This window comes from Stegastes partitus, unplaced genomic scaffold, assembly GCF_000690725.1.
Source record: "Stegastes partitus isolate 25-593 unplaced genomic scaffold, Stegastes_partitus-1.0.2 Scaffold811, whole genome shotgun sequence".
Taxonomy (NCBI): Eukaryota; Metazoa; Chordata; class Actinopteri; family Pomacentridae; genus Stegastes; species Stegastes partitus.
Window position 1 is genome coordinate 137,375 of NW_007578542.1, and position 20,426 is coordinate 157,800.

At 42.7% G+C, this 20,426-nt stretch overlaps 1 protein-coding gene across 2 annotated transcripts; it reads right to left on the reverse strand.

The window, feature by feature from the left end:
* Window positions 1–1,879: 1,879 nt before the first annotated feature.
* On the reverse strand, window positions 1,880–20,154 carry LOC103365102 (flocculation protein FLO11). 2 transcript variants are annotated; one of them, XM_008292442.1, is made up of 11 exons: window positions 19,770–20,154; window positions 18,599–18,973; window positions 16,462–18,270; window positions 16,269–16,357; window positions 16,091–16,149; window positions 14,699–14,862; window positions 8,803–8,968; window positions 8,530–8,721; window positions 5,943–6,164; window positions 2,372–2,531; window positions 1,880–2,276 (listed from the first exon to the last, which is right to left on the reverse strand). In XM_008292442.1, exons 1-11 carry the CDS (start codon window positions 19,810–19,812, stop codon window positions 2,202–2,204), a joined length of 3,354 nt encoding a protein of 1,117 aa, XP_008290664.1. In that variant the 5' UTR covers window positions 19,813–20,154; the 3' UTR covers window positions 1,880–2,201. The 2 variants fall into 2 exon arrangements, with proteins under 2 accessions (XP_008290664.1, XP_008290665.1); XM_008292443.1 differs by lacking the exon at window positions 5,943–6,164.
* Between the last annotated feature and the right edge of the window lie 272 nt (window positions 20,155–20,426).

The window sequence follows — 20,426 nt, forward strand, 5'->3', positions numbered from 1 at the left end:
GTATATGGAAGAAGCTAGCAGGTAGCTTCTGTCCACTTTCCAGTCATCCCTATCCCTAGTGCACTCGCTCTCCTTTAAACGCCCATTTACTCTCTTCCTTTATTTGCCACATTTCCTGTCTCCCAACATCAAACACTCCCCTATTCTGTTTCACATCGAAATTACGTGACTGCAACCCAAGGTCAGCGTGCATATTTGCCCGTTTCGCTCTCTACCAGTCTATCCCAGGCGTTTATGGCGTCACATTCCAACAGAGTTTCATTACACGGCATTGAGAGGGGGGTGTGGCTCACGTGTGTACTCAAGTGAGAAAGAAAGAAGCTCGGTGAAATATACAAATTATAGACAGAAATCCCCCCCTCAAAATAGCGCCCTGCCTCTCAGGTGATGTGTTAGTGGTCTGTTAGCCACTTCCACATTTCGGATTAAACATGAAACAGTTGTATTTAGCAACTATGCACCACAGATGTGTGTGGTGTCAGGTGTGGGCAACTTGTTTTTTGCACAACCAAATGAAGGTCAAGACATCGGATTCTGCAAGACAAGATCATAAGATTAGGCACAGAAATGATGACGGATGTTTAGTAGCTGTATTGTGCAAGTACCTCAACCAACTTTCATACAATGAAATGACCCTGAGGCCCTAAAGTAGTTTTCCACTTTGTCCAGGCTTTAATACAGCTTTCAATGAAACAAACTTCTGAATGAGATTTTAGAAGGATGAGAAGTCTGTGGTCCCACGGGGCAACTGGTTAACTCACATCTTAGACACATAAATCGTTTTTAAGGATGTTTCATTTAAAGCAAAGTCTGTGATTCTAGAGAAAGATTGCTGATATTTCGATAGTTAGCAAAAACCAGACTGACTACTTATTAGCCATTGGTTTGCTTTCCTTTTACAGAGCCAGGGCTATGTACTGTAAGTCTTTAGAGCACTGAATGAACGATTCGAGACCCCTGAGGGCATATTCGCTGAGTTTGAACGAAATCTGTATTATTATTATTATTATTATTATTATTATTATTATTATTATTATTATGTCTAAAGTAATTGCTACATTGGCCAGAAACAGGTTTTCCACTTCTCTAAGTATAGTTTTGTTGTGGAACGAGAGAATAGAGAAGAGAGATATTGCTTACATTATCACATACCTTAAAGTAAATACAATCCAACAATAAATGTAAAACCTTCTTTTATGCCAGATAGCAAGGCTGTTAGATTGCCAAGATGGAGGTCGAGGCCAGGCAAATTCCACACCGACAAAAACACAATGAATGGACGTTGGTTGACATGTATACATTAGGCGTTACTCTCATAATTAGTCTAATGACGAGATTTTGTTGTAAAGTAACAAAATCCTATCCATCAACAAATACACACCTTCAATTTTAATTGTTTGCTCGACTATTTCAACTACTTCAAGCAGGATTGTAGAAAGTCTCTGTTCCTGGACAACAAATGGTCCAGCACATAACCCCTATTACAACCACAATGTGCTGTTTTTAATCTTTGCTTTCTTAACAAATTAATGTGACCAATGTTTTCTTTAGTGAACTAGCAGGTCGATTTTTTTGTCCTTTGGATGGAGCGAGGCGAGCTGCTTCTCTGTTTCTAGTACATATACTAAACTAAGCTAAGCTAACTGGCTGAATGTAAAGCTTTATTCCCCACATACAAACATGCTAGAGGTATTACGGTCTCATGTAGGCTTGAGATGTAAACAAATAGCAATCTGTTTTTAACTTTTTAAATTCTTTTGTCTTCATTTGTTTTACTAGTTTATTGTATAGTAAAATAACACAGTCTAAAGTATTGTATTGTATGTTTAAATTCACAAGGACATAAAATAATTTCAAAAGAAAATATAAAATACATACATTCTCACCCAAAACAAGATTTATATTTATTAAAACATTACATTTGACTCTGTACCATACATGACAGACATTCAGATCAAAGCCTTGCATAGCTTCAGGAACAAATTCTTGATTAAAACCATAGACTCTTTTTTTTTTATAATGTCTATGATTAAAATTGAAAAATGTAGCAACAATTTTACAAAAAAATATAAACTTGTACAGACATACACAGTTATTGTTTTAAGTTTTTTATTTACAAAACAAGAACATTTGAGTTTTACAATGCAACAATGAACTGCAAATACCAGTGTCAGAACAGATTTGATTTGTTTTCATGTGTGTCAAGCAGTCCAGCTCTTGCCCAGGTCTACCAGCTCCATGCCCTCACAGTAAGATCGCGGTCTTGACACCCTGACCTGGTTTCACAAGGGAAGAAGCACATAATCTCATAATTGAACCAGGTGCATATTTCTCTCCTTACCAAACACTCTGAGCTCAGTCAAACACTCACCGTGGGCGTCCTGTGGGAAGCCAGTTGCTGCAGAAGTGGGAATGGAGTCCAGTGAATGGGTTCCACAGGCCAGCTACAGACTGAAAGGTCGCTGGCCTTACCTGAGTCCAACACACCATCCCCCATGCTCATCTCGCTCCCTCTCCAACCATACTGGGAGCTACAGGGAACACAGAGAGGACAAAGATTATTTACACAGACACTGTTTATAGACAGTTAGCATCAACCAACAAGGAACTTGCAGATGTCTGCTTGCAGAAGAATTGCTACTCGAAACAAGGAATACAATGGTGATCTTGTGTTACTGGATGGTAACACTTGCATAGTCCGCAGAACGCTCCAACTCCAGTGTAGACAAACTCTTCGTGTCCACACCAGAGCCAGCGATAAGTCACTACCACAGCAACATGCACAAAAATGGAACTAGCAACTAACTTCCACCTACGTAGTTCTGGTAGCAAGTTAACATTACAAATAACAGTATCGTCTATCCTTATAGCACTTTAGGTTTGAATTAGTTTAAGTACTTCCAGACTGAGACTTGCATTTCAGAAGTTTTGCATAGTGAATGGTGAAATCTTCATAAAAGATGGATGTAGTAATCATGGTGTCACCCATCGGTGTACAGACTGCCGTTTTTAACTCTTAAGTTTGGAATCTGGCTGTCACCATCTTGGCTTATTGAAACCAGACAAGATAATGTCTGACATGACAGAACTGGATCTGACTGAGAACTTGAGGATACTACACAAGAGAGTGACCTGTAAATCAAAAGGTACCTAAAGCATGCACTGCGTTATCGTCTATTTTACTCTAAATGAAGCCATACTTTACTAAATGAACATCATGCTGTATTGAAGGAGGCTTGAACGAAGCAATTGAGACCAGAAGCTCTGAAGGAAAATGTTTGTTAAGGTAACAAATGAATTTAGAAGTGGGGTCATTTTCTCACAGACTTTGATGCAACAGACTTATTTTTACACCGAGAGGAGTTACTCCTGCTTGCTGTTGTGAAGAATGCACGTTTAAATCACTTTAAATTCACTTTTAAGACACAGAGACTATGTTTGTCTTCTATATATATAGTTTATGGTAATAGTTATGAAAGATCCAGAAATATCTTGTAATCTTGAACCCCAAGCAGTTTCTGGACGTTTCATTTGCTCCTGTCACATTTTAATCACTGTAAGTAGATTGTTGTCTGCAATATAAAGTCCTCCACTCCATTGAAACAGCACAACCATGACTAGAAACAGAGACAAGTCAAAATGTCGTCCGTGCAGTGTGACACAATTAGAATGGCAATAAATTTAAAAAAAGAAAAGGTGAATTTGTTTGATGAAATAACCTGGAGGCAACGTGTACCATGTGCCGACAGGCGTTCCCAATACTGGATTCTCGTGACTCTGTGTGCTCTACATTACTACATACAATTTTGCATCGACATTTACATTCGTTTTCATACCTGCTCTTTGTGCCCTGTGTAACTACAGCTTGCAGTTTAGCCCAGTGGAGTCTAACAGTCTCTGTATTTTCGTCACGACTGCAACTGAGTCACTAATGTCTTCATGGCTGCGCAAAGGAGTGCAGAATTTGCTGTGTTTTTTTTTTTTTACAGAGTCTGATTGTGCAAACTGTTATTTTTTTGATTTTTTTTAAATCAGACATTATCCATTTTTAAGAAATATATATATAATTTTTTAAACTTTTTTTTAAACAATATATATTTTTTACTGTTTCTAAAACAAAGTTACAAAGCTGTTATCATAGTTTCTGTTCTGATAAATAGTGCAATTTTTGTAAGTTTTTAAATATAACAGGCCTTTATTGGCCTCAAACCCACCTGCATGTTTTGAGGATTTAGAATTTCCTTTTTTTAGAGAAATTATTGGTCTGTATTTTTAATTGATACTGATGATATGACGGTGAGTTTGGTTCATGAACAATCTCTGAAACTTACTGTGCAACACCTGTTTGGCTTTACATGGCAGGCAGAGAATAGAGTAACAGTAACAGGTAGCTGGTCAGCATGTGGGAGCATTTAGCCACAGCAGAGCAGATGTTTGCCCAAGCAGTTGAAGAAGTTGGACACACCTGCTCAATCTCAGGACTCTCATATTTACTATTTTCTGCACAGTAGAACAAAACTCAAGCCATCAGAACTATTAACACATCTAATGTAGGACATAAAAGAAGTGTTCAAAATATGTGTTAGATTCACTGAAGTAGCCAACTTTTGCTTTGATAACAGCTTCGCATTCTCTCAGCCAACTTCATGAGGTCGTCCCCTGGAGCTCCTCCAAATGTCTTGCAGGATTTCCCACATATGCTGAGTACTTGTTGGCTGCTTTTCCTCCACTCTGCAGCCCAACTTATCCCAAACCAGCACTCTATCCCTCTCCTTCTTGGTCGAATAGCCCTTACACAACCTGGAGGTACATCTGCTGCAGTGGAGAAGTTCATTACCAGCCTCAGATATTGCTAATTAACAGCAATTTAGATTAGAGCCCACATCAATGCTTCCCAGAGGTGAAGTAGCAGACACATCCCAACATCAACTTCTTCAAAGGCGACTGTCTGAATCAGTCCTTCCTGGTGAAATTGCAGCAGAGGAACCACTTATGAGGCAGACCGATAAGGAGGAGGGAACTGCTTGGGGGCCAAGAAGTACAAAAAAATGGACATTAGACCAGTAGAAGTCTGGATTTTGGTCTGATGAGTCTAAATGTGAGATTTTTTACAAACTGCCGTGTCTGTGTGAGACTCAGAGAAGGTGAACGGATGGTATCAGCATGTGTGGCTCCCACTGTGAAGCGTGGAGGCGGAGGTGCGATGGTGGGAAGCGTTTTGTCAGTGATGCTGTTGGTGATTTATTCAGAAATCACGGCAACACTTAACCGACTCGGCTACCACAACATTCTGCAGCGACACTCCATCCCATCTGGTCGCAGCTTTCATTTGTTTGTCAGCGGGACGATGAGCCAGAGCACAAATCCAGGTTCTGTGAAGGCTGTTTGACTAAGAAGAGTCCCGGCCTCCACAATCAGTGACCTAAACTTAGCTTAAATGGTTTGGGATCAGTTAGAGAGAATAACAAGCAGCCAACGAGGACTCAGCATATGTGGGAACTCCTTCAAGGCTGTTGGAAAAGCTCCAGGTTATGACCTAATGAAGCCGGTCGAGAGAATAAAGAGTGCACCAAGCAGGTATTGAAGCAAAGGGTGGCTATTTGAGGAATTTTAGACATATTTTACTACTTACTTGCTTCCTAAATATGTTATTTTGTTCCCAATTTTTTCCTGAAATACAAACAAAGACCAAAGAAATCCAAACAGGGGCAACTACTTATCTCATATGTATGCTGTAGGATGTATTTTACGTCGATTTCATCCGGTTGGCTGATGAACTACAGAGATTCTAAAGCTGAATTGTCTTAAATTACATTTTGATAGATGCTCATAATCCTCTGGCAAATGTGAAAATTGCTGTTGTATGTTTTCAAGCTCCAAAAACAGTTTCATGGAACAGTGAAGTTTTTCGGTTCACGTGTCGTACTCCGGTGTGCGTGTACCTGTGGGGGTAGATGGTATTAATGTGAGCTCCATGGCTGGGGCAGGTGGAAGCCAGCGACAGCGTGTCGTCGTGGTAACAGCAGGGGCGGTCGAGCGCTCGCAGATGCAGCAACTCATCGGAGCGCGTAAAGGCGGGATTGTCCAGCGAGTCCGCTGAACCCGCCCACGAGCGCAACCAGAACCGACCGGACAGCTCGTCAAAGTGGTTGAACCTGCGATAGCTGCACACATAACAGATCAGGTGAGGCTAAAGAGTCACCGGGTGCAAGGTTTATTGTGCTTCAATCAGATCTGGACATGAGCGAATAAATATATATATGCCTTACGTAACCGTTTTTTGTTTTTTTTAACCATTCAATGTCAGTTTTGAAGGTCTCAAAAAATCAATTGGTAGGAGGGAACACTTTATAATGTGTGGTTATTACCTAATGACATGCTGTAAAATGACCTTTATGGCCCTGGTCACAGAGGAGCTTATCTCACCTACTAAATGACGCTACAAGTTTCTAATGAGTAGGAGTTCCCTCTTTAAAGGGATTTACATAGCTGCTGAGAGAAAGCTTTAGAAAGGAACAAAGAACTCTTAAGATAAGGGAAGGGGTGGAGTTGGTGGCAGTGGATGACATCATGTTTCATGAATGACCTTACTATGTGTCACAGCGACAGGTGACTAAACGGCCACAGTGAACTCCATTTCACTAATACGTAGAGACAGGAGGATATAAGTTAACAACCGAGTTTGTTTTTTTACACACGAAACAAAAAAAGCGTTCATGTGATATTTTTTTAAGCTGACAGAACAAATTGTACTTTAACAGGGTGGTTTACTGGGAAACGCTGATTTTACTTGGAAATCCAGCCACGGCCCTGAAACCAGCCGTGTTTGTTCATTATCGACAGGGTTGCTGTTCAGTGAACATACTGACAGGAGAACTCCGGCCTGAAGAGTGCATTTTGGTTATGTTGATAATTCTGGGGTGTTGCAGTTTGTCAATGCAGCACATATTATTTTTTTTAGAATGCAGAGATGTTCAAACTCTAAAATCTGCCGTTCATGGATTATTTAGAAACCTGAACAACCATTCATAGTCTGCTGAGATTAACAAATGCGTATGAGGAATCTTTCCAAACTTACCCCTTCAAAATATATTGCTTTTGAATGACCTTTGTTGCTGTATTTTTCCAAATGATTGTCATTAACAGGCAAATTACCAGGAGAACTGGATTGTTCATGTGCTGAATAATGTGGACCGACTAACTTTTCTCAGATTTAGAAGATGCTCTGTGAATTATTTAAACTTGGATTTAAAAAAAAAAAAACAAAAACGGGGTGGGGCTGGGGGGGCATGTTGCTCTTATTTTTAGAAGTTCCCCCTAACTCAGACAGCTATGAGTAACTTTTAGCCTGAGGGTGTTTTGTGAATACAGCCCAAGATCTGAGGAGTCCAACTGTCTCTGCCAAAAACACTCTTCTTTCTTTTAAGGAGACACTCTGGATTTAAGGCAGCTTCCGGTCTGAACTTTGTCTGTCTGTGTGAGTAGCCAGTGTTAGATATTAATCTCAACAGCAGAATAACACAACAGTGGCTCAGTTAAGGTGGATGAGACCATGTCTCATGCAGTCCACCTTTGTGATTGAGGTTCAGACGTGGAGCGTTTCAACACAAAAATCGTGGCTTGTACAGCTTTAAGAAACTGAAGCCAACTGGCTGCACTTCAACACATTAGTGGAGGACTGTTCAAATCCACAAGGTGTAGATTTCTCCAGACTTCACTTGGAAGAACGCCCGCAGTTCATAACAACATAGATGTGACAAGAAATGAGTAATAATAATAATAATGAAGCAGAACCACCGGTCTTACCGTGTAAGATACACAGAATTTGGAAACCGCAGGATTTATTTTTGATGTATAAGTTGGCTAATGTGCTGAGGATTATCTTTCATAAATTGCCCGTGCCAGAAGGCCTACCTTTGAACATGGTTCAAACATAAACATTGAAGTGGGCAGCAGAGATTTTGATTCATCATCATGGACGTGAGTGAGGTTTTAAAGTCCTGTCTACGAGCAGATTTGATCCCCTCCTGGCAAAGCGCCCTCACAGACTTAACGTGACAACACTGAACATGTCACAGAAGGTAAGACTGAGGACTGTCTGCAAATCTGGAGGTCGGACGCTGAGGTTCAGCCAGACTGTCTCAGCACTTTCCAACTGTCTGTACTGCTGCTTTCGTCCTCAGTCTGTGGTTTGGCAGCCAGACTGTGACACCTAGTGGAGACTATTATTACTGCATGTGCTTCAAGCTCAGGTTCACAACACATAATGTCCTCTATTTTTTTTTTATTTCTTGCCATTTATGCCAAATTAGTCATTTTTAATAGGTGCTATGAATTGCTGTCTCTTAATTTGTAGGTTTTTACTTTTTACAATTCAAATTCCACCCAGGATCCCTTGGAAGTGCTCACCAAACACTGTGTTCAACATGTTTCTCTGTACTAGTCCACCTAGACAACCAAACATCTAAACAAATTCAGTATCAGCACCGAGCTGCTACTATCCATGCGTTCCCCTGAGTGGGTGTATACCTGCTGCGAGTCTGGTCCACTTTGGCCTGGATCAGAATGGCTCGATAGCGTCGCACTGCCACGAAGGCCAAAACACCGATGAGTGTCACCATGATGAGTAAGACGGCGAGACACGCGCCCACGAGTCGCGCTCGAGTCATCCTCGTGTCGCACCTCTGACCCATGAACCAGAAGTCCTCACCTACAAGGCAGCTAACACACAAACAAGAAGTCAACTACGCAAATCATTCCTGGATGAACAGAGAGATGTGCTTTTTGTGTGCATGTTGTTACCGGCAAACTGGAAGCTGGCCTGGATGGTGTGTGCAGATGCCGTGGTGGTGGCAGTAGTCGGAGTGGCAGACAGAGGAGCAGCTGTAGTTTGAAGAGCCAGGCTGGGACACACATTTAAAGCCTGCGGGGCATTGCAGCAACCAGTCGCACACATCACCCTGCAGCCCTGGAGGGAAGACGTTGTTCAACAATAAAGCTGGGGCTGCTCTTTATGTTTGGTATTGTCAACATATCTCATGAGAAAATCTAAACCCCTATTGTGTTTTCAACTCCCCCTCCCCGTCTGCGGCACTCGAGGACCATTCATCTCAAAAAACGGGTCATAAATCTATAGCTAATTTGTTTAAAAACAAAAGGTCACGTCCAAAAATAACCGAGAACTGCAGTTTTCAGCGAACATCACTAATCACATTACCCAGACATTAATATCTAAATAGAATTTTGTTATTGTAGTTGGTTGAGATTGAACTATAGTTTTAACTTTAGTGGATTATTTTCTTGATTTATCCTTGGATAAATTGATTTATAATAATCCAGGAAAGCGAGAGAAGCCATCAGAGTATTTTAGTTATTCTGCAGCCAACGGTAAAATGCCAAGAACCTGCTGTGATAAGGATGTTAATGACAGCAGACGCTGCCGCAGAGATGAGTAAACAGTCTCACACAGCAGGTAGCCGGAAATGTCTCAGCAAAATTTCAGAATAGGCATCATTTGAATAAACTGGCCACATATTCAGAATCTCCATGGGCATCTTCCTGCCTGAGAAAAACATCAAAGCCCTTCACTACTAATGTGGAGCAAACTTTTCAGCCCCCCAAAGCCCAAGATAACGTCTACAAACACTGTACAGAGCTGCACAAATACACTGATAGTCCTATCCAAACACACACATAATGACAACACCAACGTACACAACAGTCTAACGATCAGAATATTAATTTGCAGTTATTTTACAGGCTACTACCAGAATACATAACAAAATATGTTTTATCTAATCATTTTGGAATGTTATTTGATTTTTGGAAAATCACCTCATGACCCTTCTTTTAATGTCTCGTGACTTTCTAGGGGGTCCTGACCCTCACTTTGGGACCAACTGGTGTAGACATATGTAGCATTTGTCATGCAGTCAAATAATTGTCGTGGAATAAAAAAAACTATCCATCCATCCATCCATCCATCATCTATACACCACTTAATCCTCACTAGGGTCACAGGGGGCTGGAGTCTATCCCAGCTGACTCAGGGTGAAGGCAGGGGACACCCTGGACAGGTCACCAGCCTATCACAGGGCTACACTTAGAGACAGACAACCAAGCACACTCACATTCACACCTACGGACAATTTAGAATCACCAATTAACCTCAACATGTTTTTGGACTGTGTGGGAGGAAGCTGGAGAACCCAGAGAGAACCCACACTGCACGGGGAGAACATGCAAACTCCACGCAGAAAGATCCTTGGTGTCCTCACCAGGATGCGAACTGGCGACCTTCTTGCTGTGAGGCAATGATGCTAACCACCGAGCCACCTTACAGCCCTAAAAAGAACTATATTTCCTTAAATGTAGTCTGGTAGAAGTTGCATGAATTAACATATTCATGTAAGGTACAATTATATCCACATTGTCCCAACCATCCCTTCCTGTCATGAGCTCTGTATAGTGACATGATGAGAACGTTCCACTGTTACATCCTCACATCAGACTCCATCCTACATCTTGGCTGGATTCTTGCTTCTGCACAAAACTCTATTCAACCACCAGAACTGACAAGTATCTCTGTTTTGGTCAAAATGTTGGACAGAAGATTCAACTCAAGCATTTGAGCCGGAGAAATGTTTGACATTGTGTTTTGTACCATTTCTCCATGCTTTGTTTCCTAAATTTACGAGGAAGCAGATGGACTTTCACAATTTGTTAAGTCACTGTGTCACAGCTTTCATTAAGCATTGCATCCCAAACTCAAACCACCCAAAGTGTAACTAAAAAGGAATTTGTAAGCACTTTTTAAAAAATAATCTGGCATGCTTTTCATTAAACATGTAGGGATCTGAATTGAGAAACACTCCAAGGAGTCCTGTTCTTAGACAAAAGGAGTTTTATATGTATAAATAAGTATTCAGGTTGTGTTTTCCTGCATTGATTGTTAGAATTAATTACATTCACATTTAAATCATTCAGGCAGTTCGGTCCCTGCAGTTTGGTGGTCCCTTTTTGCTCCCAAATTAGCGAAGCAGTACACTGACCAGCTCCTTCAAAACTCAGTATGCAGGGACTGAGAGATGCCTTCTACTCTGCTATCAAAGAAATAACATCTCCCAGGAGGACAGCAGATCTGTACAGAAGGAGATTCTGCTCCTGGAAGATGGATGAAGGCCAGAAGCGAGCCGGTTCCAAGAAGAACAAAAGACAAGCTCCTCAAAAGGATCACAAGAAAACAGAGGACTTGTGCTTAAGCTCATGTGGAGACCCTGGACCGCCTCGCTCAAAAAGACACGGAACTGACGAGGAGTGAAGCAGAACGGAGGAGCGTGTGTGACCCTCTAGAGGCCGGCATCAATGAGGAAATTGCTGATTGCGATGAAAGATGAAGGAGGGTGTAGGAGGTGGAGGCTGCTCTGTGAGAAATTGTTTAAAAGGAGAAACTCAAAGTCTTCAGAACAACCAGCTTTATGTGCACTGGTTCAGCTAATCATTATATAGACTTGCAAGATCAACAAGTTTCATAGTTTAGTGGAATAAACAAATATATTGTGTTCCTGTATTCATGACCACGCATTTAATATGAAGGAGTTCACGTAGCAAGAAGAGAAGAAAGAGAAAGAGGAAGAGCAGAAGCAAAGAAAGAAAGAGAAAGACAAAATGAAGAAAAATGGGAAAAAAAAGAAGAAGAGAAATTTAATGAGCTGCACTCAGCACCTCAAAAGGACTTGGGTCAGCAGCACTGATATCTTCTTGGTTTCCTCTGACAACACATTGGGTGATACTATATTTATCACATCAACTGAAAAAAACCTTGACCTCTGATTTAGTTCAAATTAAGGGAAATATTAATGCAACAACATACAAGATATATTTTACACAAAAATCCTAGTTTAGTGTGAAAAAAAAAGACTACGCCACATGCAGAACTTATGGTTTAAGGTTTTCTACAAGAGCAGAGCAAAAATGGAATTGTTCTACAAAGCAATAAGACAGCTACTCTGAGGAATGAAAACACAAACACACACACAATGTTATCACCAAAAGCATTTTTCAGATAGTGGCTGCAGAGGAAAGAACAGCCACAGCCAAAACGGATCTCAAGTCCAGTTATGAACCTTAAACGTTCTCCTGATGTTTGCCATTTTTCAAAATAGACTAAAGCTTTACATCGATGCTACATAAACACTGAGTGTCTGACTTAGAATCTTTTGTTCATTCCCACAGATGAGAGTCATGTGGTCAGAGCCACCGATCTCAACAAGTAAACAAAGCCGCAGGTTGTGGGCTCGTCCACTTCTAAGACGTGCATGACAACAGGGCCCCACGCGAACAAATAATTGGAGGCAGCCATCATTCCTGTCACCAGTTACACCTGCCAACATCTGCCACGAGAAAGGCTTGGTGCGATGACCGCTCGGCACTCTCAGGCCAGATTGTCAACTCGCAAAATGTCAAAACCCAGTGGATGCATCCTCCTCCATAATTCAGCTGGCAGCTTGAATTTTGTCTCACTCAACGGTTCACGATTGCATATTAATAAGTGGATTACCACAAATTCATTTCTAGCACTTGCTGACTGCCATTGTGCAACTCAGGGAGCATTTTGTGTCCTTTGATGATAATTATTTTTTCTTTCTATTCTGTAAAAAAAAAAAAAAAAATTCCCCTTTAAGGAATATTTTAAATGTATTGTAAGATCATACAAACATTCTGTGCACACTACATTTAATTGATTTACTTTGAAATTCGTCATGATTTCCTTACACTGACAGCTTATACCAGGTCTGTTTTTTCACTTGACAGCTTCTTGGGTTCAAAATTAAATCAAAATATCTTCTCATGGTGTGATAACTGTCCATTCTGTGTGCATGCTGACAAACATTTGGTGTTCGTACACGGCCCTGGCTCTGTAAATGTGCTTGGAGCGATCCACACAACCGTACTCCAACTTGTCTTGTGCCTGTTTGTGTTCGTGCTTGGGACGCTGGAAAGGAAGAAGGAAGCCTCAAGTTTGGCATTTGGCCGTTGCCATCTTGGATGTCATGAGCTAGGGGCGGGTCCAGGGCTCTGTGGAGCACATTTTGAACCCATTGTGGTGAACGTCTAAAATAAGGTAGTCTGAAACTCCTTGTCCCCGGAAAAAAACGCTCAGTTATGACTGTGGTAAAAATACTGTAGAAATTACCACCAAAATGTATTTCAAAGTACATTTCAAAGCCTCTGTCAGAGTTATAATGTTGCCTGTGCTGTTTTTATTGGTGTTGTTGGTCTTTTGTCCCCCAAACAGGGACGGGAGTTGAAAATTAGTTTCATGCTATACACTCTATACGGAATACATCAGATGTTTTCTCTGTAAGAATGAATGGTCCCTGCTCAAATAAATACAAAAACAAAATAAAATCACAATTTGGAGACCCAAAGTTCCAAAAGTCCATATCGGCGAATAGAGTAAAAACATTCTGTCTGAACTGCAGTCGAATAGAAGCATAAAGATACATGCACATAAGTTCTTAAGAGTTCTTAAAATGATTCTTTAAAATCATTGTATATGTGGCAGAATATACTTATCAGCTCTTAAGACTTGCCAAAGGCTAAATGAAGTCTACTTAAACCAGACAGCGACCACATAAAATATGCAATATGTAAAAAATGTATTGATAAATGAGTCTAAAATTTGGGTGATGGTGAAACAGCACTGTTATTTATAAAAAAAATAGAAAAATGATACAGCAAAGTGAGGCTAAAGGCTATGTGACATGCTGAAACGCTGTACCAAAGTGTAGTATGGATGTAGGATACACACTGAGATGGTGAAAACAGTAAACAATGATCTTACTAAACATTTGCTGGAGCAGAGAAATAAAGTATATATTTGGATAAACACACAGAAGTAGGATCAGTTCACTGAAGGCCTTTGATGATGTAAAAAAAAATCCAAAATATTACTGGTATCATCTTTGGAGAATCTGTCTGCATGTCAGTGATAACAAAGTAGATAAAATTCACTGGAAATATTAAGGGTAGGGGATTAGCTAATGAAATAATCAGTACATATATTTGGTATTTACTGGCTGTCAACATGCGGCGTAGGTTGACTATTCTGTATTTGTTCCAATGGTAAACACCAACACTTAAAGGAATATGATCATTACATGCCCTTACAAGTTGAATATTAGAGAGAGCCTAGTGTGATAATCAGATTGTTCTTATTGGATTGTGAACTCAACAGAGTCCGTCTAATTGAGTTACGATGTTTGCATGACTCTGCCTGGAATTGAGTTAATTAAGTAAAGAGGTTACGAATGGAATTTCCACTGCAGCTGACCTTCAATCTGCCACATTTTGCGTATTTTTTGGCCATTAACTGTAGAAAGATGACAGGACATGAGGGGAAGTTGCCAACCAGTCTCGCCTTTTAATCCAATACGCTTTTTGTCAAATTAGGTGAGAACCCTCTTCGTGGTCTGTTCTGCGTAAGCGCTGAAAACAAAAATCCCATGTTTGTACACAGCATCGGCTCTGTGAAGGCACGCGACTTTATCCCAGCGTGTTCTGTGAAAGCTAATGCTATGTAAATATGTTAACTGCTGAGTATCACTAGTCTTTCTCCAGAATCACAGACTCCATCTTTAAAGCCACCAGGGTTTCAGTCAGCTGTCTGTGGGCAGGTATCCCAGCCTTGGCTTACCTCCCAGCGTGATGTTGGTGATCTTGGAGGATCTGAACGTCTTTCCCTCGCGAACAGCCTGAGCCAGTCCCGTTTGTTCCAGCAGTGATGAGGGTCCTTCCATGCTGAGCCACTGCAGAGCTTCCCTGGTTTGAAACTCCACCAGACTCTGCACCGCGTGGCCACTGGAAGACCAGCAGAACACATTCAGCTTCTGAACCTCTCTTTAAACAACCTTCAGCAAGCCAGCCCAGCTTTTATTACTCCGATTAGAGAGATAAGCATTTGATGTTTCGAGAAAACAAATACCTGGTCATCTTCAGAAAAGCCAAGGGAGCTGTTTAACAGCACCTCTCATTGTTCTGAAGGTATTTCCCCTCTTTTTCCTGACATGAACCAAGACGGTAGATGAAGACGACATGTCTCCTTGTTTGACTTATGCATGAACCAAGTCTTAAAATGTGTCAACATATGTTACATTTATTCTTCTTCTGGAAATACTTCAATATCATTTAGTGGAATCAGGGTTCTCTATACATCTTACAGCAAAAGACAGCTGCAAAAGGTGTTTATCTGCATGAAGACAGCAAATTTCCTGAGGTCTGGAACACACCGCTAAATACCTTGAATTGTGCAAACAAAGTAAAAAGGGTAAATTGTCTTTTCTTCTGTATTTCTGTCTCTGCAACTTTAACAGTGGTCTGTGTTTCTGCCACGGTGTTGGGGATGTATTTATGCACTTGTCTCCTGTCTGTTTGACTTTAATGAAGACACAATAGCAAGTTTGCAAAATAAAAGGCTGTAAACTGGGCAGTGTGTGCCGACCCCTTTTTTTGTATTCTGGAAATATTTTCTTCCTTCCTTTCTTTCTTTCTTTCTTTCTTTCTTTTTGTTATTGATGTGATGCTTGGGTCTGTGGCTTAAAAAATAGCTGTGTATCAGAATAAAATATGATTTATTTTTTCCATGAAAATAATCCCTTGTTGCCCTGAAATGACTTCGATGTAGCCGTACACTGTTGCTTCCTCTAGAACGTGCAGATCTATGAAGTTTCTCATGGGCAACCTGAGCACACCAGCTCACCTACAAGTCTGTTCAAACACTGTAAAACCACTCTGCGCTACACAATGACGACTTGTAATACTGGAGTAACTCAGCCATACATGTTCAAACTGAAAACAAATTCTGCAGAAGAATGATAGAAAAAGTTTCACTCTGACACGATGACAGGATTTGTTCTTTATAACTGTTACATATGAAACCTTTGATCTGTGTTTGTCAAACTGCTAATGGTGTTGACTGTTTATTTTGAAAAAACATCATAAATGAACCTTTAAAAAAAACTTGCTTTTCACTGGAAGAACTGGGGCTAATTTCAACCTAGAATGTTTGGATCCGTCTACACCAGCTCACCTGCTCCAGACGCCCAGCAGCCTGCTGAACCCCGGGGCTTTTTGGAGGTACGGCTCCACCTGAAAGAAACAGGAAGGTCAAAAGGTTGCAAAAGCTACCAAATGTACTAAAGGCGCTGTATAATGTTATATTTATGTGTGCTTTTCTAGTGTACGCCAGCCTGCGTACAGTCCCTCACCCAGACAGCAGTGTCTTCCTCCAAGCCGGCGGTTAAAGCCGACCTGGACTCCTCTACAACTATCTGCAGCAGCAGCTCAATTGACTCCACTGGACAGAACAAGCAAAATAACCACATTACAATAGGCCTGGATGCACAACCTGCATACTGAACGGCAAAAAAAAAAAAAACACAAAAATGATGTGCACAGTACCTCTGATGGCAGCAGCCTGGTCGGGCACAATGTAGAACTTGGGACTGTTTGTGGAGCTCCAAGTGGAGGGTAAAGTTGAAACTGTTACCGTAGAATGGTTCTCCTGGCTGGGATGTGGGGTCGTCTGGAGCGGAGGCGGTCCAGCTGTGGGATTGTGTGCAGTTGTGTTGCTGGGAGTCCACAGCCAGAAGTCGGCCACTGTCTCTACTTTTACCTCCTCGTCTCCATAATCAGATTTTATAGTTGTAAGCGGGAGCACGGGGGCAGGTGCAGCAGTAGTGGCCGCGCTGTAGGACTGCTCATGTGTACGGGAGGTGTCAGTAGAAGCCGGCAGATGCAGGTGATTGTGTGTATGAGGGGATGTTTGCGAAGGGGCAGGTGTGGTTTTGTGGTCTGCAACGACTGTGTGCCCGGTGGAGTCAGTGCCAGAGGAGGTCAAAGCTGTTTGCGAACTATCAGGAGAAACAGTGTGTGTTTGGAGCGAGTACGATGGTGTAGAGGAGTCCGTGGATGAGCCGGACAACAGAAGAGGAGCAGAAGTTGGTGAATCTGTGAGCGAGTTGTCGTCCAAGTGTGTAGGATGCAGTGTGTACGTTTCTATTGTGACTCCCGTAACAGTCGAGTGTTGGACTCCCACCATCAGTGGTGCCGTGGGAGCAGGAGGAGAACCAGTGGAACCAGAAGTCTGTTTATCGGTGTTGTCAGGTGATGAGGAGGCGGTGTTGTCGGTCATGAAATGTCTTTGTGTGCTTTCTGTCTGTGCGTCTGTGCTGCTTGTCTGTGTTTGTAATGGAGAAGAAGTAAACGGAGAGTCCGTGAGGCTCTCTGCGCTTCGAGGAGAGTTTGTTGGAGTCGTCATCGCTGTCTTATCAAACCACTCAAATGCAGCAGTCTGAGCGGTAACATCTGATACAAATGACTCACTCGGACTTGTGTTTGGATCAAGCGAAGCAGCCTCCACAGTACCAACAGCAGCGTCGGGCTCTGTGATGTGGGTGGTGGATGATTGAACGCTGCCGGGGCCTTGCGAGGATGATGAAGTGGGTCCAGTGTCACCGCGTGATTCATGCTGCGGAGGTTTGCTGGATGATTTCAAAGGGTCGGAGGTGGTGGTGATGGAGGTCAGATCAGAAGCGAGTCTGTCTGTGCTTCGCAGGCTCCTCCAGGAGGGAGGCTGTTTATCTCCAGGTGTCCCGCTAACAGCTCCACCACGTGGGACGACAAACTCCCAGATCGTCCTGGACGGCAGCTCAGGGGAGGAGGAGGTGAGAGGATGAAAGCTGGAGCTGTGTTTGTCTGTGTGTTTCGGCGTCTCAGTGGATGTATATTTGGGTGCCTCTGTGCCAGGCGAGGCGCTGGAGCTGCTGCCTGCTGCATCTGTCATCTGGGTATGGGGGATCTCATCACTGGGGTTTGATTCGCTGTCTGTACTGAACGCATTCACAACATACGGGCGTGTTCCCTCTCTGGCAGTCATGGGACGATCAGTGAGGTGAGCAGCTCCAGATGTATCCGCTCCATTGTTTAGTTTTTCCTCAGGAAGAGGGAGAGTTTCCCTATCGGCTCTCCCAGAGACAGGCTGTCGATGCTGGGGTGAGGTGGGGAGCAGCAGGCCCTGGTCCACAGACTGAGGCCCAGAGCTCCACTCCTGACCTTCATAGAAGCGACCTCTGCCCTCCTCGGTGCCTCTCACCACGTCTTGACCAACGGGAGCAGCACTTGTAAAGCTGGTTCCTGTCTGAGACCACCGAGAAGGATCTGGATGGCGGGTTGAGCCGTCCTCCGAGGAATTCCTCCCATCTTCCTGAACTGAACGACCAGGAAGAAACAAAAAAACAGAGAGGGACGGAGTGAGGAGAGACGGAGTGGAAACCACAACAACATAACATTTCTGTGCCTCACACATGGCGGCGAGTGTGATAAAAACTTTCCGACGGCTCGCAGCACATTTTGAACAACACGATTTCACAGCATGCAGCGTAAATAAGCCCATGTACCTCTGCTGCTCAAAACAAGTCTGATCCAAATGTTATTACAACTATTAGATCATCAGGCTCTCGTGATCAGGCTAAGTGAAAGCAAGTGAGCCACGCTGACTCAATAAATTAAACTGCGTAGCTGATGAACGCTTTCTCACCATAATAAGCCAACTGAACCCCGTTCGTCGAGTTTCCTGCTCTCGTCCAAGTGAGGGCGGCTTTGTTTCTGTCGCAGCCGGACAGCAGAGTCGTCCCTCCGCTCTCCAAGACCCGAGTCTGCTCGTTCCAGACACAGCGCACCGATATGTTGGAGCCACGTTCCAGCTTTAGAAGTACCGTCCTCCCCAGAGGAATATCTATCATCCAAGTGCAAACTGAAGCCTGGAAGGGTTCCTCAGACTCCTGCTTCACGGAGTCGAGTGTGCTGGTGTCGGTAAAACGTCCAGGTGAAGTGAGGCTGATGCGGCCTGCAGGCTCCTGGTCCAGGATGACATTTCCACCACAATGAAGGTGTGACGAGGCCAATATTTTATCTGAAGAGAGAGAAAACGAAAGCTGGTTGAAGAGGATAGTGCTCCGGCATAAATCTTCTGACGTTTGTTTGATTAAAATAAATGGTTAATTTAGACATCTGTGGGCATTAGTTGACGAAAGTTCAACCAAAATGACGTTGTTCGTTGTCAGATGACCTGATCTGATGGATTTTAAGGCACAAAATGGCACAAAAATAAAAACCAGAAAAAGAGGAATTTAGAGAATGTAATGGATGACAGATCCTTCCGGTCCTAGTTCCCTTTATTTTAAGATTTGTTCTTGTAATTCTTAACCTCTGTATAATTAGTTGTTCATTCCTGTTGGGTTCTTACACTTTATTTTGTGTTTGTGTTTTTCTTCTGTTGCACCATCTAAATGCTGTCAGTTCAACCAGAAGGCCGTTCTTCATTCTCATAAGATCTGATCTGAAGGCTTCTGAAGAACAAAATGGCAAAAAAAACACCCAAACATTTCAATCCATTACAAGAGGAATGTAGATATAATGATTCAGTTTCATATAACAGATCATTCCCATTTCATTTCTTACCCCTTGAACCTGAGATCTGAGGCATTCACGTTACCACAAAGCTCTGTGCACAAAACTAACAACCCACTTCATGCTGACAGCACAGGAGCACTGTTGTGGCTTCGTGTACCGATAATGAAACATCACATTGAGCTACAAACGTGCCCGTTGTAGACTGTAACGTTTTAAAGGCGGCTACACAGTCAGATGAAGAGCAGTCTGAGCTGACGGGCTTCCAGAGCAGATCTGTGGCTGCCAGATGTTCTTACCTGTTGTGATGATAAAAAGCAACAGACAGGCGTGGAGCTGCATTTCCACCGCTGAGACATTTCACTGTCGGAGACCCTGGTAATCCCAAATCCATACAGATTTCTCAGATTTACAGAATCCGGACGATGAAGGGGCGAGAAAACTGCGCAAATCGAAAACGCTCTGCAGTTTTTTTTTCCTCCTCCTGCGGACAGTCCCGAACCAAAGGCAGAGGCGTCACAAACTTTCCTCCTCCATCATTTCCTTGTGGAGGAAGCGGAGCTGTCAGGGCCAAATGAGACACACGTGTGTCCGACGGTGAGTCCCGTCGTTCTGTGGGACGGACACACACCCAAAGGAGCCGCCGCCTCCGGGCTGCTCCGCTTCAATCACAGATGAGAGGAAAGAATGAAGCGGTCGCGGCGGGAGCTGCTTTTTACGCAGCGCGTAAAGTCCGCACAGGAAAGCTGCGACCGCAGGAGGCATGGAGACATGAGAGGGGGCAGTTCATTAGAGGTTTTACACGGACACCCCGCCGGCAGGGCAGAAAGCAGCACACAGCCCCGAGCAGGAAGGACCGCTTCCACGTCTCTGGTTAAAATGAGCCGCACGTCGTGGTTTCCAATAACAACCCCACAATAATGTTTTTTATTTTATTATTATTATTGATCACATCC

Excerpts from the sequence above, each read along its gene's own strand:
- LOC103365102 (XM_008292442.1), bottom strand. The coding sequence starts at position 19,812 with ATGCAGCTCCACGCCTGTCTGTTGCTTTTTATCATCACAACAG. Across the intron at positions 2,532-5,942 it reads AATACCATCTACCCCCACAG|CTCCCAGTATGGTTGGAGAG; the intron begins GTACACGCACAC and ends TGTTCCCTGTAG. Across the intron at positions 2,277-2,371 it reads CTTCCCACAGGACGCCCACG|GTCAGGGTGTCAAGACCGCG; the intron begins GTGAGTGTTTGA and ends TTGTGAAACCAG.